This window comes from Cyanistes caeruleus, chromosome 19 (assembly GCF_971803275.1).
Source record: "Cyanistes caeruleus chromosome 19, bCyaCae1.hap1.1, whole genome shotgun sequence".
In the NCBI taxonomy this organism is placed as follows: Eukaryota; Metazoa; Chordata; class Aves; order Passeriformes; family Paridae; genus Cyanistes; species Cyanistes caeruleus.
The window spans coordinates 11,027,043-11,050,284 of NC_141719.1; the positions used below are offsets into that span (position 1 = coordinate 11,027,043).

Sequence of the window (23,242 nt, forward strand, 5' to 3'; positions counted from 1 at the left end):
TTAAAGATCATCTCCTGAAAAGGTAAAGGGAGGACACTAAAGATCCTCCCTGCCATGGGCAACCAGGTTGCTCAGAGCCCCTTCCAACTTGGCCTTGAACATTTCCAGGGTTGGAGAAAGGGGGAAAGGGGAATTTCAGGGTTATGCAGCTCCCTTAGAAGGACTCCGTGTCTCACCTGGTGCTCCTGTGCTCTCTCTCAGGCTATTTGTGCTTGTACATGGAGAAGGACGAGCTCCTGGGAACCACTCTGATCCTGGCCTGGGTGCCCAACTCGCGCATCCAGCGGCAGGATGAGGAAGCCCTGCGCTACATCACCCCCGAGAGCTCCCCGGTGCGCAAAGCGCCCCGAAAGCGCGGCCGCCACGCCCAGGGCTTCGGCATGGCCCGGCCCGCGTCCCCCCCGGAGCACAGAGGGGCGCTGAGCCTCCGGGGGGACGAGGTCCTGACGGTGGCACAGCCGGTGAGGGACGGGGCCCCCTCCTCAGAAGGGGAGAGGCCGTGCAGCCGCCGGTCCCCGCAGCCCCCGCGCAGCGACTCGGGGACCCTCTCCACCGTCAGCTCCCAGGAGGAGCAGAACAGGTCGGAGGGCACGGAGGAGGGCCTGGACTGCAGGGAGGACGAGGGCTCCTTGGAGCTGTCTGCTGACGATGTGAGCAGGGACAGCACTTTTGACTCTGATTCTGATGCCTTCTCTTCCCCCTTCTGCCTCTCTCCCATCAGCGAAGCCCTGGGGAAGAGCAGCAGTTCTGTGTTCCTGGACAGTGAAAGCAGGTGAGTGCATCCTTTCTCTGCTTTCTGGGCGCCCAGTGCTGAGCTTGGAGATGCTGAAGGAAGTTGAGAAACTTCACAGTGGCATTGAGCTCATTGTCCTGTCTTGCTTCAGGCTCCTATGGAATTTACAGGAAACTCTCAGCCAGTTCTGCTTCTGTTCAGTGCACCCTGGCCCCAAACATCCCAGGCTGTGTATGTTCTTTCAGGTGAACAGGAGCTCTGGAAGCAGCCTTGCTAAATTAAACGGGTCCTTTGTTGGCCTAATTGGCTCTGCTGAGGATCTGAGCTTGTTGCTTCTCGTGCAGAGCCACATCAAAGGGCCTGGCTGACTTCCTGGGCCGTGGGCACCTCTCCGGGCCCTGTGTTGACACCAAACCTGCGTGTGGGAACTTGTTTTGCTGCTGTTGAGAACGTGGTCTCACTTCATACAGATAAATATCAATTCTTCCATGTTTAACCTGGGTATTTCAGTCAGTGCTTCTCAGCGTCACCTGCAGTAAACTCCACGTGGGGAAACAGGGCACCTTGGCCAGGGAATATTGAGCAGGAGGACACCTGTACAGCTCCCTGTTTCCATACTCAGTGGTTCTGACCTTCTGGGCCCTGCCCTGTCGGTGTGTTACTCCTCTCCCTCTCAGAGAGGATGGATGTGCTGCATTCCTGAAGCACCATGAGGTAGGCTAAGCTCAGCTTTGAAACTACACCTGAAGTGAGGAGAAATGAGAAATGAGTTCTCCTTTGTGCGTGTCAGCAATGCACAGGCTGCACTGACAGCTGAAGAGATTCTGCCTCTATTTTACGGGCTAATCTCAAGCGCAGAGAATGCCAGTAAGAACGAGGTTTGTGAGGAAGTATTCTAATGGATTCAATTCTCTCTGGATATTTTAAAACCCTTCTGTGAGGTGATGTCAGACTTTGTATCAGCTTTGCATTCAGGATGTGCCTGGGGTTTGCTGGGCTTGAGCTCTGCAGCAGCTGTGCAGTGGGGTGAGTGGTGGCTGTCCCATCCCATCCCATCCCATCCCATCCCATCCCATCCCATCCCATCCCAAGTGATCAAGTCCAGCCTTTGCCAGATCAGTGGGTGAGAGGAACGCCAATGACCACGAGTGAAATGTGTGTAGCCTGGCATCTCCTGTCCTCCTCGAGGGATTGTGAAGCTCAGGGCTCAGGAATGTGTTCTTACCCCACTGTAGTGGCTGGGAGTGGGAAGAGCGAGGGACATGTTTGGAATAAGATCCTGGCTGCTGAAAAGCAGGAGGCTGAGCTCATCCTGGGGAAACCCCAGTCCTGGCATGGGCCACGGCCCACGTGCTGTCCCAGGAATGCTGTGGGCTTGGATTGCTCCCACAAGGAGCTGGTGCAGGAGGGTCCCAGGCAGAGTCCAGTGAGTCAGGAGTGTTGTGGTTTAACTGTGCTGCAATAGTTATGCTCTGAGCTGCAAATAGTGTCAGGAAAGGAAGGAAATATGGTTTATTGCATCTTCCCTGCCTTGTCTGTGAATTCCTGTGGCATTTCCCTGCCCTCTGCCGGCTTTTCCTCACTGCTGCTGGAGCCCAGACAGCTCCAGCCAGGCAGAGCCGGCTCTGCACACACAGCTCAGGGCCTTGCTTGGTTTTGCTTTTTTTCGTCTTTTTTAACTCCTGTGGTGACAGTCTGAAGCCTCACACAGTGCACGTGACACTCATAATTGGCAGCAGATTAATAAAACGGAGCTTTTGTTGTTTGGGACTTTTGACTTGAAAGGGTTTTGTCCAGTGTGTGCATTTTTTGTGCCAATTTGTTCTTCCCCATTGAGCCTCCTTCCATGGAATCTGCAGGATCTTACAAGCTGTCGAGTGGGAGACTTTGCATAGAATCCTTTGCAAAAGTCTGGTCAAAAAGCATCTCGTGTTTCCTGCTTTCATCTCAGCATTCTGGGGGACGGGAGATGCTGTTTCAGAAGTCACAACAAACATGGGAACAGCTTCCTTGTTTCTTAAGGGTTTGTTTTGGTTTGGGTTTTTCTGCTGGCTGCTTCCCCTCTGAGCCAGAATTGGAGTGGGAACAAAGTTTGTGCTGCTGGCAGATTGTTTGAGCTCTCTTCCCTCCCCACCTCCCAGTCACCACCTCCTCTCTGCCAGGAGGAATGACTGTTTCTGGTTGTTTCCCTCTGCACTGGGGAGTTGCTGCAAAGACAGCTCTGCTCTTCCCTGTGGTTGTTGCAGAAGCTGAAGGAGTATGTTGCATTTCAGTCCAGCCAGTTTCCTGTGTGATTAGATATCCCCAGAGATGGAGGTACAGGTCACTGTGGAAGAACTGGGAGGTACAGGTACACTTGGATCAGATGAGATCACGGGCTGGGCGAGCTGCTTGACAGAATTCCTGTGTGACCAGGAGTCACGAGTCCCATCTGCCTCTCAGAGTGTCCCTGAGGAGGTGGCCTGGCCACCAACTCTGCAGTGAGTGCAGGAGGAGGGAGGGAGGTGGGCTGGGGAGCCCTGGAGTTGCACAACGAGTAAGTCAGTTGTAAGTCACCAGCTCGCCTGGTAGAACATAAGGAAATAAAAGCGTGTCCATTGTTTTTTTCCTCTTTGCTTCTCAGTTTGAGAGGCTGCCAGGGGTCCCATGCAGCAATCAATGCATCCTCCTCCCATTTACACAATTCCTTGGGCTGGCAGCAAAGGGAGTGTCCCAGCACCAGCATGCACACTCTTGCTTCTCTCCTTAGACCATCCTGGCACACTGCTGCAGGGTGTCCTCATCTCTCAAGGAAAGGTGGCCTTACTGTCCTGGGATTTGTGTCCTCCTTAACTTTGGGGATCCCTTACTGCTCCCAGCACATGGCTCCTGCAGGACGCAGCTGCTGTGGGGAATGCCTGCATTGATGGCAGCTTTGTCAGGGTCCGTGTTTCTGTGGACAAGGAGGGATTCTGGAAATAAAATCATTCCTTTCTGTCCCTTCTCTCCCCTGTCCCCATTGTTTGTTGGCTGTCAGAAAGCATTTGCCTTGTGGCCTGAAGGACACAAGTTCAGGGCAGCTGCTCTCTGTGCCCAGCTCTGGCTCGCTGCCGCCCTGGAAATTCCTCTGCTTCCATTTTCCCCATCAGTAAATTGAAACTAAAAAGCTTTTGTTACATCCAGGCAACCAAACTGCATCTGACACCTCTGTAATGTCCATCCACTGATGCTGCTGGAGTTATTGAACAGACCATGACATCAGATCTATACAGTCGGTTGTGGAAGCACTTAGTGCTCTGTCAGTGGGGTTTGGTTTGGGGTGGGGTTTGTGCTGTGCCAGAGTCATCCCTGGATTACAGGAGCTTTCATGGCTGCTCAGGCTGCTGGAGGCTTTTCACTCCTCAACTGCAATTGCTGATACCTGACAAGCACCACAGCAAACCAAAAAAACAACCAAAGAGGAGATACAAATGGTGGCATTGGTTCCTTCACTCATTTCACCCTGGGATGTTGGCCAATACAGTCGAAATTTGGACTGAGGAGCCTCAGTGTTGGAATTGTGTGAGTGGAGCTTGGGACAACATCTGGCCAGAGGCTGGAGCTCCATGAGCAGCCCCACAGGTGCTGGGACAGAAGCCAGCAGTGCTCCCACAGCTCAGGCTGGAAAGGACAAGCAGAAGCGACGTGGTGAAGGTGGAATCAATGCAGGAAGGAAACATCTTTCATGAGACATCGATCGTTTTAGCAGCCAGTAATAAAAATAACAAAACACTGTCATAATGGAGCTGGATGATGGTGAGTTCTCATGTTCTTCAGCAGACATGAATTCATACGGCAGATCGATCACAGACAGCCCAGGCAAGGCTCACAGCACAGGGAAAAACTCCTCTGGCGTCGCAGTTGATGCAATTTTTACGGATGTGTTGCACATCCTGTTGTTAAGCCGCTTCCCAGGAGCTCATCAGTAAATGAGCTGCTCTGGGAGCGGGTGGGAGCAGTGCAGGCATTGCATCATCTTGTTTTGGCAGCTCACCTGAAGGGCTGAGAGCCGTTCTGACCTCTGCAGCAAAAACAGGAGACAAAATTATGAGGGAAATGAGTTGAAATTAGTGTGAACTGGCAGGAGCTCTGGAGTCATCAAGAGATTGGGAATTCATTGCTGTTGTAGCAGAAGTGATTATATTGGAACCAGGGGAATTGGTCATAGGCTTTAAAATCTCCTGTAACTTCTTGCAGCATCTCAATTTTGAATTATTTCAGCCCCGGGGAGGAGCGAGGGGGTTACCTGGTCCAGGCTTCAGTTCCCCAGGACTTGCCTGAACTGGTGCCACTTATGATGTAAGACAGCGAATCTCCTAATTCCGTTTGTACCCAAACCCATGCCTGGGGAAAAACATCCACAAATCCTTCTTCCATCAAGAGGATAGTCCTTGATCCCTTTTGTTTGCGTTGTGGGGTCAGTGTAAGGTTCCCTAAGGCAGGGGTGCTCTGTGTGGAGCCGGGCACGGGGAAGGGGATCCGGCCTGAGCCATCAGCAGCACTGTGTAATCAATTAAAGTTGTTCCCGGCTGCAAAGCTGAGAAGGTTGGACAGATCCAAAAGATTGCAGAGGCATACGGCTCTATCTTGCTTTATATAAATATTTGAACAGCAAGAACATTAATTATAGCAGGTTTGTTTCTTCCCTCTGTTGGGTTGCTGCCAGATCTCGTTGGAAGAAAATAGTGACAGCTAACTTGGGCTCGGGAATTGCGGCTGAGGGGGTCGGTGAAGCTCTTTATTCGGGATGTCTGGGAGGGAGCGAGAGCGGGTGGTCCCCGGGATGCCCCAGGAGGGGACAGGGAGGGTTCCCTGTGGGGATGGCCTGAACTGGGCAGGGCCGTCCTGGTTTTGTGTGGAGCCGTGGATTGCGGCTGCCGTGGCTTTTTCGTGGTCTGTGGCCGTGGGTCGCTACCATGGCCGGTGCCTGTGACCGTGACGGTGTCTGTGGCCATGACCATGGCCGTGACCGTGACGGTGCCCGTGCCCGCGGCCGTGCCCGTGACTGTAACCTTGGCCGTGCCTGTGGCCGTGCCCGTGGCCGCAGCCATGGCCGGATCCGTGGCCGGAGCGGAGCCAGGGCCGGTCGGTGGCGCGGCGGGGCCGCCAGGGGGCGCGCTGTGCCCAGCGGTGCCCCCCGGGACCCCCGTGCTGCCCCCCCACTCCCCTCAGAGCGGCCGAGGCGGGAGATCCCGGAGCCGTGCAGTGGCTGGGGAGATCCCGGAGCCGTGCAGTGCTTGGGGTGATCCCGGAGCCCTGCGATGCTTGGGGGGATCCCGGAGCCCTGCGGTGCTTGGGGTGATCCCGGAGCCGTGCAGTGCTTGGGGTGATCCCGGAGCCCTGCGATGCTTGGGGGGATCCCGGAGCCGTGCGATGCTTGGGGTGCCAGCGGACATTAAACCTCAGCCAGCGCCACCCCTGCTGTGGCACGGACACCCTCCACTGCCCCAGGCTGCTCCCAGATCCTGGCATTGAGCATTTCCAGGGATCCCTAGCAGCCACAGCTTCTCTGGGCACCCTGTGCCAGGGCCCCCCCACCCTCATAGGGAAGGGTTTCTTCCTAATAACTGATCTAAATCAACTCTCGGTTTGAAACCAATCCCCTGTGTCCTGGCACTCCATCCCTTGTCAGTGGTGTCTCTCCACGTTTCATGCCAGCTCTTCCAGGCCCTGCAAGGCCACAGTGAGGTCACCCCAAAGCTTCTCCTCTCCAGGCTGAGCATTCCCAGCTCTCCCAGCAGAGCTGCTCCATCCCTCTGCTCATCCTGGAGCCTCCTCTGGGCTGTGCAGCAGCTCCAGGTGCTCCCTGTGCTGCTCCCTGTGCAGGTGGGCTCTCAATGCCCCCTGCCCTGCTGCCCACGCTGCCTCAGCCCGGCTCAGGGGGGTTCTGGTCCCATTAGCCTGGGGCAGGAGCAGCTCTCGCCCACCAGCACCCCCCAGTCCTTCTCCCCAGGGCTGCTTTCACCTTTTCCCTGGATATTCTTGCATTTCTTCTGTTATTTATTTATACAATCGCAACGCCCAGAAATCTGAATGGAGAGCAGAGATAAATGGCACTGGCAGGTATCCACATCTTTGTGAGGGAAGAATTGCGTTAAGTGAATCAAAATAAAGAGCATGTCCCCTCCAAAGCACCACAGTATATGCAAATAAATCTGCACGGCCTCTGTCTCCTTGGCTCGGGCCTCGCAATTATCCCAGCATTAGGCATTTACAATAACTCTGGAACATGCTTTTAGGCAGCGCTCCTCTTTCCTCTCCCTTTTCTGCTACTTGAAGCAAGCTCTTCCCTTGGGAACTCTGCATTGTCTTGTGGAAACAGTGAAATCCTCCCTGGGTGGTGCTGGCTCAGCTCACGCTGGGGCAGCAGCAGAGTCCGGGGACTTGGTTAACTTTGCCACTAAAATGTCCCCCTGAAATTCCCAGCTCACTGCTTAGAGCCAGGAATATAAGAACAAAGGTAATCGGCAGGTCTTTCAAGGGAGCAGTGGTTTGAAAGCTTGATTATAATTAGCATAATTAGGAGAGAATTTTATTTTTGCATGGATTGAACTGAAAGGAAAAAAAAGCAAAATAATCCATTGATTTAAAAAATAAAATAAACATGGGAAAGAAAGGTCTCCTTCTCCAGGCTGGAATGGACTGAAAAGCAAACATCCTTTTTCGGGCTTTGCTGAGAAATCACTTTTTCCATCTAAGGAATTTTTATTTTTTTTTTTTTTAAGTGTTGCATTTCGATTGATTTATTAATGAGTGTAAGCCCAGGCATGAGGTGCCCCTTCTCCGAATGGATTGTATAAATCCACCACTGAGCTTCTGGAACATTTTCCTCCCTTAAGCTGGAGGTAACATTTGCATCCTCGAGCAGTGTCCTCTCGGCTCTAAGTGATTTGTTGTGTTTGGCTGTGTGTATTTTATTCCTAAGCATCAAACTGCTCATTCTACCCCTTCTCTCTCCCTGCAACAAGAAGTCAGAGAAAAGCAGAAAAACCTCACGTGGGTTTACCTGAGCAGCTCCACCTGTGGAAGAGTTATGACAGCGGATTGCTTGTCTCCTAGCTGGAGGTAGCCATAGATCACATTCCAGACTTTGGGGAAAAGAGATTAAAACACCCATTAGTTCACTACAAACCTCTGCTTATTTTTTCGCCTTTCCAGTGTACAATCAAAATAATTAACTCAAGAACTCTGGGTTTGTTTTGTTTTCCTTTTGCTTTAACTCTCAGCTCTGGGGGGACCCTTCGGAGGCGGCAGGGCTGTTTTTCAATGCCCCTTGCTGGCTGGAATCGCTCGGCTTCCCCTCCGGCCTCGAGGGCTCGGAGGGATGAATTAGGAGCAGCAAAGCCCGCAGTGTGGTGAGGCTTTCACCCCTCTCTGGGGCAGGACAATGTGTGCCCCCATCACCAATGCCTGGGAGGATGGAGATCCGTGTTCCACCTCTGCCAGGTACTGGGAAGCTCTGTGAAGGCGGGCAGGGCGCTGGGAACAAGGCTTGCAATAGCCCCGTAAAGCAGAACAAATCGGTTTGATCTTTATTTCTCAAGGACAAACCAATTACGCCCGTCAGAAGGCAAAGCTGCATAATCGGGTTTCGGCGAGTCCCTCGCCGTGTTACAGTGGTTTATTTGTCAGGCTGGCGTTGGCAGAGCTGATGTTAATTCCCAGCCCCGTCCCTGACGGTGAACTTGCTGCTTCAGCCCAAGGTCAGGGCTGCCTGTTGGTTGAACACGGCTTGTGGCCACCGAGCCTCTGCTCGGGCCGAGGTGAGGGAAGGACTCCAGCACTTTTGAGATGTAAACAGCCTGTTCCTTGGATGTTGTTAATAACAGGAATGCGAGGAGTGACTAACAACAATGCGCTGACTTGGACCAGCGCTTGGATCTGCTTCCCGGTGCCCTGCTTGAAAGGATACAATTATTTTTCGTAACTGTTTATTTTCCCTTTACAACAAGCTAAGCCAAGCAAGTTTGTCAGAGGCAGAGTGCTCCTAATTTGGTCTCCAGTGACCTCTGCGGCTGTGATTGGCAGCGCGGTGTCAGGGAGGAACTTGTGCCTGTGAGATAGAAATGAGCAGAACAAATGCCGTAGGACAGCTTGGCTTCCCCGGGGGACACGGGCTCAGAAAGGTGAAAGAAGTGCAATTACAGGAGGTTTTCAGCACAGAAAGTTAATTAGCTACTAAATAGCATTTAGTGCAGTTCAACGTGGGGAAATTTATGTTTTGAAAGCAAACAGATCAATGGAAAGCCTGTGGAACAAGCTCTTGGAAAGTCCATGTTGACATCCGTGTACTTTGTACTGTAACAGCCTGAGTAGTTTTTCCCAGGTTTCCCCAACAAATAGGAGGAATTGTTAGATTTGTTTCCCACGTGTTTGCAGATGCATAGGAGTGCTTCCACATGAGAATGTTTTGACATTTAATTCTAGAAATCCTGGCTAGGCTTTCTAAACCCAGGCTATCCAGCACCTTGTTCCCTGGTCACCGTGGTCAGTGGGAATCAATTCTGTTTGGGTTCTCTGATGCACAGAAACGTCAAGTTCCAAATGTTTTCAGCCAAAGGATGGATTTAACACAATTCTTAGCCTGGTTTCTCGTTGATGCTGGTCAGTGTGACAGCAGCGTTTCTCTGTCCAGGCTGGCTCTGTGTGGACACACTCCATGGGAAGCTGGTGCTGTCCTGTGAGTGTCCTTCCAGCCCTGCTCTGCAGAGCGAGCAGAGACATTTCAACATCTCTTTTTTAATCCTAAATTACCAATCTGGTTTCCTTTGCATGTCTTTCATGTCACTGAAGTCAGCACCTTTCAGTCTATAATATATGTATACTGTCAAGGACACTTCTTTATCAGAACAATGGATTTGGGTTCCAGATGCTCAATATTACCTCACTCTGTACAGCCACTGCACTAAATTTTTAGACATTTCAGGATAGCTTTGAACTTTTATTGGCAGATTATTTGTTTGAAGCTGTCTGTCTTAGCAGCTGATGCTGCCAGGAGCTGTTTCACCTTGCTGGGAAGAAGAGGAACCCAGAAGGTCAGTGCCTGTGGGGAATAGTGGAGAAACAGAGAAATGCTAACCCCTGGGGAGGAAAAGGGGCATGTAATTCCCATTACATGGATGCTCATACATTATGATGATACTCATTGTCTGTAAATGATGGTCCCAAGCCGGCATGCAGGAATGCTGGGGCTGTGGGAGCTGTTATTAGTGACAGCGTGCGTTAGCGCCGGGGTGATGGAGAGCCTGCTCCAGCAGCAGGGTTTGGCTCTCTGGGAGTCAGGTGGTGCACGCTGACAGCTTGGGTAGCTGCCACATCAGGGCTGCAGCCTTCAGCCCCTTTCTCTCTCGTAATTATATTTGTCACATCACATCGTAAAATGAGTTATTAGGTCTTTGTCGCTGAAATTGGCTTCCCAGGTAATCAGGGCAGGTCTCTGGAACAGAAATAATAATTGGGTTTAGATCTCTCTGTGCCGTAGGTGTGTTCCAGGGCTTTGGAACAGGGAGTTGGGTCCCACTGCTGCTGGTTGAGTCTCACCTGCAGTGTCTGAGCTCCTCAGCCAGGCGTGCGAGAGGTCCCATGGGCAGAGGGGGATGGAGGCTCCTTGGGGGTACAAAGGCTTGAGGAATGGGGATATGGTTGGCTGCTGTAGCTGATTGTTGAGTGGAGAAAATCCATCAGCCCCTGGTCTTGCTCCCCAGCAGGAATGGGATGTGTTTTGAGACAAGAGTGGTGGGACTCAGCCAAGGGCAAAAGGCTGAAGTGGAATCACAGAATTGTTTGGGTTGGAAAAGCCCTCAGAGATCATCGAGTCCAATCATTCCCACAGCACTGCGCTGCCCCATGTCTCCAGGTGCCACATCCACGTGGCTCTCACATCCCTCCAGGGCTGGGGACTCCACCACTGCCCTGGGTAACTTGTACCAAGTTGACAGCCTTTTCCATGAAGGATTTTTCCCCAATATCCAACCTGGCACAACTTCAAGCTGTTTGCTTCTGTCCTGTCCCTTGTTCCCTGGGAGCAGAGCCCCAGCTGGCTCCACTCTTCTGTCAGGGAATGAGAAGGTCCCCCCTGAGCCTCCTTTTCTCCAGGCTGAGCCCTTTCCCAGCTCCCTCAGCCGCTCCTGGTGCTCCAGCCCCTGCCTCAGCTCTGTTCCCTTCCCTGGACACGCTCCATGACTTTCTGGAACTGAACACATGAACACGGCCTGGAGTTTCCTGACCCAGGTTTTCTAATCCTTGGGTTTTTTTCCCTGTCCCTTTTATTCCTGTGGCCCACTTCACTTGTTGTTTTGCTGACCAGTGCTGTGTACTAGCTGGTGCTCTGTTTTTCCTGGATCCCACAACCCAAAGTCTCTCTGGAATGTTCCTCTGGCTATTTGTGTTGCAATGCTTCAACTCCTGCTTTTACGGGGTGCTCTGGGATAAATTCCTCATCCAACAGATAGAATAGTCTGACAAACAATAAACTTTCCCTGCATTTGTCTGTCTTGAGTGCCTGGTTAGAAGACTCCCCAAACCCCACAAAATTAGCAGAGATCATGCTGCTCATTGTTGCTGACCTATAGAATGATCTCAATATTTAAGTTTTATTTAAAAGTAATCTAGAGATTAGAGTATTTTCAATTTTATTTTCAATCAATATGTACAGGAAAATGTCATTTTAGACACAGTGTGGGTTTTTTCCAAATTTCCCCGGTGACTCAGTGAGCACCAGCATGAGATGGTTCTGTCTCTGATGTGTCCTGAGTGTGAATGTTTGTGTCCATTGACCCCTGTGAAGGGCAGGGAGGGCACAGGTGTCTCTTTCGGATTTCACCCTCTGCATCGATGAGAACATGGGAATTTCCCCGGGGCTGCACGGGCCGAGGCACTCTGCTTACCCTTGGTGCTTCCTGCTGCCTGGAAGGGGTGAAGCCACTGACACAAGATGCTTCTGTGCCTGTGGGATGCGTGTGCGAGCTTGTCACCGGTGGCTGGGTGGGAACTGTAAACATTTGTCTTGGAGAAGCATTTCCGGAGGTTCCCCCCGTGCCAGGACTGTGCCCGGGCTCTGCTGCCCGCAGCTCCCAGCTGGCTGCTGCTGTGCTGAGGAGCTACAGAGTGCCCAGCATCAAAGCCACCCTGCCCAGCTCTACTGGGAACTCATTTCTTGGCAGTTCTCTGGACATTTCTGCTGGTCATTGCAGGTGATGTTCTTGAGGAACTGGCATGTGGACCTCTGTGACCAGGACCTGCATGGTCCTCACACCAATCCATCCTCCAGCCCTTTGCCGTACTGACCAGCTCGTCTTTTAAAGAGGTTTAGGAAATGGGTTGCCTCTGCTTAGTCTTTGAGTTAGTTTGAGTCATCTCTTCCAGGAAAATCCTGTGTAACCAGCTGTGGCTGTTACGAAGTGTTGCTCCATAAATACCAGCTGCTCCTAGCAGGCACTCCAGCCCAAGTGTCTTGTACCAGGACTCTTGGTGCATTTGTGTTAATGTTAGATACTTTTAGGAAGTGTTACATTTTGCCACTTTATCAGAAAATGGCAAGTCTTCATGGAAAAATTCCGGAGGCAGGGGATGGTGTACAGCTGTGCCTGTGGTCAGAGGTATCCTGGTGTCTAACCTGGAGTGAGTTTGGATGTGTGGTGTGATCCCTACTGGTGTGATCCCTTCTGGGATCCCTTCTGAGTCCTCATGCTCCAAATGCCTGAATGTGAGTTCTGCTTTGCTGCTTTCTTTTCAAAAACTGGAGCAGCAGAACTTCCCAGAGAGCCACGAAGCTGCTCCTTTATCTGGAGTCAACCAGCCCTGGTCTCACCCAGGCAGAGCCACGGGAGCAGCAAGGGGCTGGGGGTGTGAGTCGTGTACTGGAACTGGGCTTGGTTGGAAATGTGCCCACGTCACCGGTGTGTCCCAAGCGCTGTCCCTCGGAATGTGCTGCCCATGAGGCTGGGAATGCGCTGCCCATGAGGCTGCTCAAGCACTGCCCATGAGGCTGGGAATGCACTGCCCATGAGACTGGGAATGTGCTGCCCATGAGGCTGGGAATGCACTGCCCATGAGGCTGGGAATGCACTGCCATGAGGCTGGGAATGCGCTGCCCATGAGGCTGCTCAAGCGCTGCCCATGAGGCTGCTCAAGCACTGCCCATGAGGCTGGGAATGCACTGCCCATGAGGCTGCTCAAGCTCTGCCCATGAGGCTGCTCAAGCACTGCCCATGAGGCTGCTCAAGCACTGCCCATGAGGCTGGGAATGTGCTGCCCATGAGGCTGCTCAAGCACTGCCCATGAGGCTGCTCAAGCACTGCCCATGAGGCTGCTCAAGCACTGCCCATGAGGCTGCTCAAGCGCTGTCCCTCGGAACGCGCTGCCCATGAGGCTGCTCCCTCTGGAAGAGGCCCTGGAGCGGGCGCGGGAGGCACACGGATGTGAAGTGCATGCTGAGTGTGTGATTTCCAGCGTTCAGTGCCCACATTGTTGGATAAGAGGATTAGAAAACACCACATAAAGTGGCCTTGCAGGGGGCTGCTTTGTACCTGCTCCGGGCCTTGTCTGGCAAACCCCGATTTCACAGCAGAGCCCATTCAGAGCCCGCGCCGAGATTGTTCACGTGCATTGGCCTTTTTACGAGCCAAGGGGTCACAGTTTCACATTCACTTAATTCCCAAAGCACTGATATTTTTTCTTTTGGGATGGGGGCTGGTGGGAACATGGGGGCTTTTTGAGTCTGAACTCAGTTTGCATTTAAAGCTGGAGATTTGGGGTGGATTGGGAAAGGGTTGGGTTCAGTTTCTCTGATTTGCAGTGGGTTGAAGAGCTCAGGTACGGTTTCCCAATCCTTAACTCTCCCAAGTTTCAAGATTGCAGATGGAAACTATTTGTCTGGAGTTTATAGACATGAATCCAGGCTTGGTAGGTCCACATGCAGAGGTATAATGAGAAACTAAAGTTCAGTAGAAACATCTTTGGATCTTGTTGGTCAAAGAGGGAGTTTCCCAGATGAGATCCCAGGTCCATGGTGCTGTTGGAATGTGCTCATTCCTCCTGTCCCTGTCCTGGTGTGGAGCTGGATCTGGACACTGAGGGCATTGCTTGAGCTTCTTCATTTTGCCTCCTCAGAAGTTGGTGTTTTGAGGAATGAGTTTGGCTCTCCCCATTTCTGCATGCAAGAACGTTAGGAAAAGGCCAAAACCAGGATGCTTTTGGGGATGGTAGAGAATTAATTTCAATAAAAATAACCTAGTTGGTGAATGAATGCCCATTTCAGAACTCTGACTAAAGGTTTTTAACATGGAGCATCTGTGGTTGTTGTGTGCACCCACAGCCTCCCGTGGCTGATGGGGTTTTTGCCCCCACGCTCTGTCCACAGGGACACGTGTGACAATCGCATGACCTGCTCCACCAGCTCTGCCTCCAGCCTCGACACCAGTGCCCAGTTCCAGGAGAACAATGGGCAAACGCAGAGCACCAGATGGGATGAACAGCAGAAGGTATTTGCCCTCGAGCAGGTGTGTGGTGTCTTCAGAGTAGACTTGGGACAAATGAGATCCCTTCGCCTTTTCTTCAGGTACTGGATCCTTGTGTGTGAGCTGTGAGTGAGCTATAAAGTGTGTGTGAGCTGTGTGTGAGCTGTGTGTGAGCTGTGAATTGTGTGTGAGCTGTGTGTGAGCTGTGAGTGAGCTATGAAGTGTGTGTGAGCTGTGTGTGAGCTGTGTGTGAGCTGTGTGTGAGCTGTGAGCTGTGTGTGAGCTGTGTGAGCTGTGAGTGAGCTATGAAGTGTGTGTGAGCTGTGTGTGAGCTCTGTGTGAGCTGTGAATTGTGTGTGAGCTGTGAATTGTATGTAAATTGTGTGTGAGCTGTGTGTGAGCTGTGTGTGAGCTGTGAATTGTATGTAAATTGTGTGTGAGCTCTGTGTGAGCTGTGTGTGAGCTGTGTGTGAGCTGTGAATTGTATGTAAATTGTGTGTGAGCTCTGTGTGAGCTGTGCATGCTCCATGTCAGGGCTCTGGGTGGAGATGATTTCTGCAATCCTACCTGGAAGCCTTTCCAGAACAATTGTCTCCAGGAAAGTGAGTGTCAGCCTTCCCAAGGAGAGCCTCTGAATTACAGTTACAGAACCGAAAGGATTTTATTTTTAGTAAAGGTTGCTCTTAGCTGTCATACCATAAATGCTTCAAATAACCTGGGGATATGAAAAACATCTTTATCTCTGGTACCTTTTCCTTTGCCTGCCCCTCACCAGGCTCCTCTAGAGTCTTGCTGCTCTCAGCCTCTTACAGTTATCTTTCAAATTATTACAAATTTTTTTTCAAATTATTGCAAAAACATTTTTACTCTCTCTTTTTTGCTTTCCCTCCCTGTTTCTTTGGACAAAGCTGTGAGTGAGCAAGTCTGCACATCCCTAGGAGCTGACTTTGTGTACTGCCTTCATGTTTCTGGGGCAGACTTCCTGTGGTTTTTTTTTTTTTCTCCAGGGAAGACAAATTTTAATTCCTTCGTGTGAAGGAAGGGTAAAAATAGTGCTGTTACCAGGCACAAGTGGAGAAAATTGTCACTATGACCATGTCATACAACCATAAAATGTCTCAACTGGAAGTGACCCATGAGGATCAGTGAGTCCCAGAGGTGTTAAGCTGCCTCTGTGCCCTGTTTTAAGGGGCAGCTTGGTGTTGCACTTTGTGACTTGCCTTGCACTGTCTGTCCCAAGGCTCTGTGTCCCTGCTGGTCCCTCGTTGTGCTGGGTGGCCTCCACAGCTCGTTCTCCGTTGTTCCCACAGTGATGAGGCGTGTACCTGTGGGCAGCTGGTGGTGGCCAGCAGGGAGAGCCAGTACAAGATCTTCCATTTCCACCACGGTGGCCTGGATAAACTGTCCGAGGTGTTTCAGCAATGGAAGTACTGCACAGAGACCCACCTCAAGGACCAGGTACCTGAGCCAGGCTCTTGGGGCCAGGTGTTTCACACTGGGGTGGTGTGTTGGAGAAAGGAGGCTCTGAGTTCATGTCACCAGGTCAGGCAGGAAGCTGCCACATGCAGGATGGAAATGCAAGCTGGACTCAAGGTCTCTCTTGGACTTGTCTGTCTCCATCCATTCCTGTTCTACCTGTGGAATATGGGGGAAGATCATCCAGAAGACTTACTTAGGTAGTGGTTTTGCTAGACCTGACAGCTGGGCACTGTCCTTCAGGCACAGAAGGTGTCTGGAAATCTGCAGAGATAGGAAATTGTGTCAGAGCCTTTCATCCATCTTGTGACGCATAACATTCCGTTTGGAGGATGTTTTGACAAGGCATCTTGCCATATTTTGTTCAATCTACATACAAATGTGATAAGAGCTCTTTAATTATCTGTTTAAGATATTGTATGTGCTTATTAGAAACAGTGATTTTTAAATTTCCATCCTTCCCACAGAGCCCCCCGCTGCTTTTCTTATTACGGTCGCATGGGCTCACTTTTTGCATTGAACAACCTTTGATTTTTAAATTAAATGTCAGCTGCAGCCTTGCACTGGGATCCTGAGTGCCCTCAGAGAGCCTGGCAGTGCAGTTCCCCTCTCTCCTAACAGCAATCCCTTTGTATATGGCCAATCATATGTAATTTATTGCAGGCATTCCTGGCAGGGGCAAGTTTTGCTGTAAGCAGCATTAATTCAGTTCCAGGTCAGGGATAAGATTGGAGGAGGAATTGAAACGAATTTTTTTTTAAAGATGAATCTGTTTGGTGGTGGATTTTAATTATTCTAATCACTCTTGTTATTGTAATGGTTGGAATTTAAAAAAAAAAACCAAACAAAACCTCCCCAAGTGCAACTCCTCAGTGCTTAATCCTACATGAACCACGCAGAGGTTTCCCTGCTCTGGGTTTCACGCTGTGCTGCTTTCCCTGGCTCCTGCTGCAGTTGTGGTTTGTTCTGCCCCGTTCAGCAGCTTGCAGATGAGAAAACCTGCATGCAGTTCTCCATCCGCCGCCCCAAGCTGCCCTCCTCGGAGACCCACCCCGAGGAGAACTCGTACCGGCGCCTGGACGTGTCCACCTGGCTGCACCACCTCAACGAGGCCGGCCAGGTGGAGGAGGAGTACAAGCTGAGGAAGGTGAGGGACTCCTCTCTGTTCTCTCCCGTGCTGAGGGCCAGTCCCAGGGGGAATTGCAGGAGTTTGAGTTCCTGTCAGGGACAAGGGCTGGAGGATGGACACCGGTGAGTGAAGCCTCGGCTGCAGATCTCGCTGTGGGGCTGGATCCCCACCTGGACGTGTTCCTGGATCACCTGCTCCAGGTGACCCTGCCTGAGCGAGGGAGGTTGGACTGGATATCTCCAGAGGTCCCTTCCAACCCCACCAGTTCTGTGATTCGGTGGTGGTGGAGCATTCCTCTGAGCGAGGAGCTGTCCCACTTCTGCTGCGGTTTGGAATCCATAAACCAAAGTGCCCAGTGCCTGCTGTGTGTGCAGAATGTGTGACCGAGTCACAGAGAACACTGGAGATTGCTGAAAGGACTGAGATGGTTGGAACAGCAGAGATTGTATGAGCTGAGATTGCTGTGTGAAATACCAGGGCTGAGTGGAGCACTGGGCCCTGAGAGAGAAGTTTGCAGTGCAGTGCAGTCTCCAGGATTTGGGATTAAGCCGTGACATGAGAACGACACGTTAATCATAGAGCCTCTCCGGGGGTGGTTATTGACATTGAAATGAGCCTGATTTGTGTCTGGTCTGGGAATAGAGGGCCAGCACTTTCCCTCTAAACATGTGCAAATTGCAGGAGCTTGAATCAAGGCGTCACTTGTCAGGAAAGAGCTGCAGAGGCACCAAAGCACAGCAGCGGGCAGTTGCTTGTTGCTGTTTTTGGGAATGCTAAAACTACACCAGCCATAACTTTTGCTCCTTTTTCCAGGCCATTTTCTTTGGTGGGATTGATATTTCCATCCGTGGGGAGGTGTGGCCCTTTCTGCTGCACTACTACAGCTACGAGTCCACCTCTGAAGAGAGGGAGGCACTGAGGCTGCAGAAGAGGAAAGAGTACTTTGAGATCCAGGAGAAGAGGTAACAGAGCATCATCATCCTCCCCTGCTCATTTTCCTTGGGCTGGACATCACAGTCTCTGCAGCCTTTGCATCAGGAAAGGCTGGAGCAGAGGAATGGGAGGGATGGGGAAGGAGGTGTGTTGGGCACTGCCAGTGCCACAGAGCTCAGACATTTCCTTACCTGGGCTCTGGGAACAGCCTCGTCAGTGCCACGCAGGGAAACCTCACAGGCAAGACTTGGGTTAGAACAGTGAAGGTGAAATTGGGAATTTATATTTCTTTATAAATAAAATGTACATGAAAATAAGGGATGGAAAGGGTTATGTAATTCCAGAAGGTTTTTTGTGCAAGAATTGTTTGTTAAATAGAGGTGAGTACATTGAAGCTGGAGGGGCACAGCACTGTTAATAACCAGGAGTCAATGAAACCAGTGGTGAGTTCTGGTGTGCTGAGTTCCAAGGAGCAGTGGAGAACACAGTCTGATGCTTCTGAAGTGATTGTTGCAGGAAACACATCGTGTCATCCCATTTATAACCCAGGAGGCTCCTTGCAGTAATCCCCTGGGACAGACAATCCTCTGTACTGCACAGACCTGCCGGTCTGTTTTTCAGGTGCTGAGGAAACTCGGGACAAGAATAGTTTTCTCTGCAAACTAAAACTGAAATGAGGCTTTTTGTTCATTGTGGCACTCGCATTCCTCTCTTGGCAAGCCTGTGCTGTTGCTGTGTGGTTTCCAGGCTGTCCATGGCTCCAGATGAGCAGAAGGATTTCTGGCGCCAGGTGCAGTTCACGGTGGACAAGGATGTCGTGAGGACCGACCGCAGCAACCAGTTCTTCCGAGGAGAGGACAACCCAAATGTGGAGACCATGAGGTGAAGTGTCTGATTCCAGTGTCCTAAAAGCCACATCCTGCTCAGTGTAGAGACAAATGGGTCAGCCCCCAGCCCAGGCTGCCTGGGAATGCTGCACAGCACCCACCGTGCATCTGGAACCACGGGATGCAACAGCAGGGCCTTCCCCAGTGCTCCCACTGCTGCTGCAGCTCCCTTCTCAATCCTGTAACCCTGCTGCCATCCCTGAGCTTCCCTGCTGCCATCCCTGAGCTTCCCTGCTGCCATCCCTGAGCTTCCCTGCTGCCATCCCTGAGCTTCCCTGCACACACAGCACAGCAAAGGTGCTGTGGTAGGGCTGGGGACATGTGCTTGGGTCTGTGGTTCTCCTGATGGGGTAAAGGACAAGAATAGAGTCTGTTCCATGAGACTTGTAAAGGTGTGATTTCCAGAGCTGGGTTTCATCCAACAGCATGGCTTGGAGCTTTGTGCATGTCTTGGGCATCATCTCTCCCATGTGCCCTTCATTTCTGTCCTCTTAATCTTTTTAAATTCTCATTTTCTGTTCATGTTTTGCTGTCTGTGAATGCCAAACCTTTTCCTGAAGTTTGTGCCACAGGTCTGGTGTTTGCAGCAGGGTTTCCCTGTCTGTGTTATGGCACCTCACCTGAGGCCCTGTGTCTTTGTCCCTGAGATGATGCTGTCACCTGCCCTCACCTGTCCCCTCTCCATTTCTGTCTCTGCCCCAGGAGGATCTTGCTGAACTATGCAGTATTTAACCCAACCATTGGATACTCCCAGGGCATGTCCGACCTGGTTGCCCCACTCCTGGCAGAGGTCCTGGATGAGTCGGATACTTTCTGGTGCTTTGTTGGATTGATGCAGAACACGATCTTCATCAGCTCCCCCCGGGATGAGGACATGGAGAAGCAGCTGGTGAGGCTGAGTGCTGGGCTCCCTCCAGCCCTGTTGTGGCTTCTCCTCTCCCCAGTTCCTGGGCTGGGGGGGTCCAGCATGCCAAACCACACTCCAAAGCCTCGGGGTGATCCTTGGGGATGTCATGTGTGGGGCCGGGAGCTGGACTTTGATGCTCCTTGTGGGTCAGTTCCAACTCAGGATATTCTAGGGCTCTTTGATTCCATGGAAACACCTGGTGGGTAGAATTGATCCTGGGTGGCTGAGGCACTCCAGAGGCAGTTATACCCATCCCTGTGAAATGGCAGAGAGAGAAGAGCTCTGCAGCTCTCCAGCTCTGCTCCACGGGGTGCTGAGGGCTGCCCGAGGCAGGGCCTCAGCCCAGGGCCTCTTTTCCAGCTGTACCTGCGGGAGCTGCTGCGGCTGATGCACCCCCGCTTCCACCAGCACCTGAGTGCCCTGGGAGAGGACGGGCTGCAGATGCTCTTCTGCCACCGCTGGATCCTGCTCTGCTTCAAGCGCGAGTTCCCCGAGGCCGAGGCGCTGCGCATGTGGGAGGCGTGCTGGGCTCACTACCAGGTGAGGCAGCTGCCACAGCCACGGCACATCCTGCCTGAGTCCTCACCCCTCAGCACTGAGGATTTCCAGAAAGGCTCTCAGCAGCAAAGTAGCCAAAATAAGTCGGGTCTGTGACTATGGCAGAGGTTTATCCAGGTAGCAGGAGGATGGAGCCCTGCTTGCCTCTGCTCCTTGGGGATGTCTGGGCTTCACAAGGAGGTGTTTCAGAAAATGCTGAGCACTCACTTCTGAAGTTCAGGCTTCTCTTACACAGCTGGGAAATGTCTTCCCAAAAATCTGCTCTGTGGTGCAAACACTGGTGCAGAGCTTGCTGCTGTGCTGTGAATGAAAGAGGCTTTGGCTCGGCTGTGGTTCAGAAGTCACCGGTAACTCACGTTCTCACCACTGGGCAGAACTGAAGGGAGCAAAATCTCTCAGCTTGTGGAGGGTGGGAGGTGAAGCCAGAGCTCTGCCTCCACCTGCTGTACAGCAGCCCCTGTGTTCCCATTGCAGACAGACTATTTCCACCTCTTCATCTGCGTGGCCATCGTGGTGATTTATGGGGACGACGTCATCGAGCAGCAGCTGGCCACTGACCAGATGCTGCTGCATTTCGGCAACCTGGCCATGCACATGAACGGGGAGCTCGTACTCAGGAAGGTAAATGCCCAGGTGCCCATGTGGGACAAGAGATCAGTCAGAGTATTCAGAAAACTGGGGACTGCTGCTTCAGCTTTGCATCTCCTGTGTCCCTGTGGCTGCCTGGGAGGGATGCTGCTGTTTGCCTGAAGATTTGCAGCAGGAGGAGGAAGTTGTTGAGTGCTTGGGAGGTGACAGTGTGGTTGGGATAGCCCTTGTTTGGATAACCTGCTCAGGGAAGTGGAGGCAGAGCTGTTGGTGCCATGGTGCAGTGACTGGGGCCATGGGATGAGCTGTGGAGTGTGGCAGCCCCTGTGACCTGTCCCCAGTGCCTCAGGTAACCCTCAGGTGTTTGGCAGGACACGCCTTTGCTGAGGCCCAGGCAGCTAAACAGGAGGATTGGGTGGGAGGTGCCCTGGTGAGGGGTGACTTTTCCCTCTCTGTCCCTCTAGGCCAGGAGTCTGCTCTATCAGTTCCACCTGCTGCCCCGCATCCCCTGCAGCCTGCACGACCTCTGCAAGCTGTGTGGGACAGGCATGTGGGACAGTGGCTTCATCCCCGCTGTGGAGTGCTCTGGCCACCACCTGGAGTCCGAGAGCTGCCCGTACGGGGGGCTGGTGGAAGTGTCTTCTCCTAAACCAGGAAGTGAAGGCAAGAAAGGCCTGAGAACACGGGATGTCTTTGCCTTCCGAAAATAGCTGGGAGGAACAGGGTGCGCCGGCGGAAGGGAAGGGCAGGAAGGATGTGCATAGGAAAAACTGCTGAAGAAAAGAATGGAGGAATAGCTTGTCAGGACTCCTGAGAAGACTGAAAGGTGTGGAATGGAAGAGGAGTTAAATTGCTCTATAGGGGAAGTTCCATTGCATGGGTGATGGAACCTGAGAGAAAGGCATCGACCCAGGAACTGTGCTTGGATTTGATTTTGTTAGAAACAAGCTTTTCTAGGTTTTAACTTTTTATTCTGCCTCTGGGACTGGACTGGTTAGCAAGCAGAACTTTGTTACTTGCTGGTGAGAAACGAGAGCCCTCAGGGGAGCCAAGGCCACCCCGAGGTGCTGGTGGCAGGTGGCAGGAGCAGAGCCAAGGCCACCGTCCCCTCACCCAGAGCACACCACACGCTCTCTGCTTCAACCAAAACGTGCAGCTTCGTGGCTCCTTTTCAAAGCCATAAAAGCCATTTTAATTATAATCTGCCAAAAATAAAACTGCAGACTGTTGGGATTGCAGGGAAGGTGTCTGCTTTGTCAGCAAGGAAGGACTGGTGACCTCGAAGTCTCTGGCCTTTTCTGGTTTTATAGGATACACTGACTGGCATGCCTTTTTCCCATTTTTATAGAAAATTGACTGCCCCAGGTCTCAGAGCACTGCTGCTCTGAGTCGGGGTATTTCACAGACACTGCCCAAAGTTTCCTTCTTCATGAGATATTGGGAAGGAATTCTTCCCTGGGAGGGTCTGGCACAGGGTGGCCAGAGCAGCTGTGGCTGCCCCTGGGTCCCTGGAAGTGTCCAAGGGCAGGTTGGATGGGGCTTGGAGCAGCCTGGGATAGTGGAAGGTGTCCCTGCCCATGGCAGGGGGTGGAATGGGATGAGCTTTAAGGTCCCTTTCAACCCATTCTGTGATTTTCTGACATTACAGCAAAGCTGTTTCTTTATGCTGACAACTGCAGACTTGAATACTTCAGTCTGTTGTTTCCAGTATGTTTCCCATTGTGTTTCCTTTGGCTCTCCTCAGATACTGAATATTTACTGTCCTTGCCTGTCACTGCCACAGCCTGTGGCACATACACTCCATGTGGGTTTCAGGCTCCTCAGTGCCAGAGGTGCTCCCTGTTCCACATCCCAAAGTAAAAATGAAACTTGCCTTGTTGCAGCCGTTTTTGCTGAGCTCTGCCTGATAAAGGTTTCCCTCAGGGTGTTTTTGAAAGGACAGTGTTTCTCCCCCTGTCTGCTACAAATTCTGCCAGCCACAAGTGGAGCTGGGGCCTTGAGCTCTCTTGCCAAAGGTTCTTACCAAATTCCGTGGCCTCCAAAGGCGTGTCCTGAGCCAGCATTTGTGCCAGCCACAGCCAGGGAAACAGTTCCCTTGTGGGGCTGGAAAAGGAGCCCAGGTGGCAGCGGGCTGTGCCTCCCTGCATCCCTGCTCAGCCTTTCCTGGCTGTCCTGCTCCCTCTCACTCCCTCCTCGCTGCTTCCCCCACCGCTGTCCTGGGCAGAGCTGGGTGGCTTCCTGCACCTGACAAACACATTTCTCTCAAGATCCTTCTGCAAAGCCTTGCCCACAGCCCGTGCTGGAGCCCCGTTCCTGCTGGGAAGTGAGGCTGGAGCTCGGATGCTCCGTGTGAAGCAGCAGCAGCAGCCACGAGCACGCGGCGTTCCTGAATGGGAGAAGCCTTGACCCAGGGAAGGCAACATGCCAAGGGCTGGCTGTTGAGTGGCAGAAGGACAGTTCAGCTCCCCATTTGTGTGCCTTTAGTCCAGAGGATGAGAACTTCCCTGGGTGAGAGCAGTGGGGAAAGGGCTCAGGATGGCACAGCTCTGGAAGGGC

At 52.1% G+C, this 23,242-nt stretch overlaps 1 protein-coding gene across 14 annotated transcripts in view; it reads left to right on the forward strand.

Moving 5' to 3' along the window:
* TBC1D16 (TBC1 domain family member 16) overlaps positions 1-21,924 on the forward strand; it is a 29,097-nt gene extending 7,173 nt beyond the window's left edge. For 2 of the 14 annotated variants that reach the window (XM_086857546.1, XM_023938875.2), the window contains exons 3-13: positions 202-580; positions 722-772; positions 14,112-14,309; positions 15,519-15,666; positions 16,664-16,831; positions 17,627-17,775; positions 18,467-18,628; positions 19,336-19,522; positions 19,901-20,080; positions 20,573-20,719; positions 21,151-21,924. In XM_086857546.1, the coding sequence (XP_086713672.1) occupies positions 202-580; positions 722-772; positions 14,112-14,309; positions 15,519-15,666; positions 16,664-16,831; positions 17,627-17,775; positions 18,467-18,628; positions 19,336-19,522; positions 19,901-20,080; positions 20,573-20,719; positions 21,151-21,396 (2,015 nt within the window). In that variant the 3' untranslated portion in view covers positions 21,397-21,924. Of the gene's footprint in view, positions 1-201; positions 773-14,111; positions 14,310-15,518; positions 15,667-16,663; positions 16,832-17,626; positions 17,776-18,466; positions 18,629-19,335; positions 19,523-19,900; positions 20,081-20,572; positions 20,720-21,150 lie in introns of all 14 variants that reach the window. The other 12 variants (XM_086857549.1, XM_086857550.1, XM_086857542.1 and 9 more) reach the window with 10 other exon arrangements.
* The last annotated feature ends 1,318 nt before the right edge of the window (positions 21,925-23,242 follow it).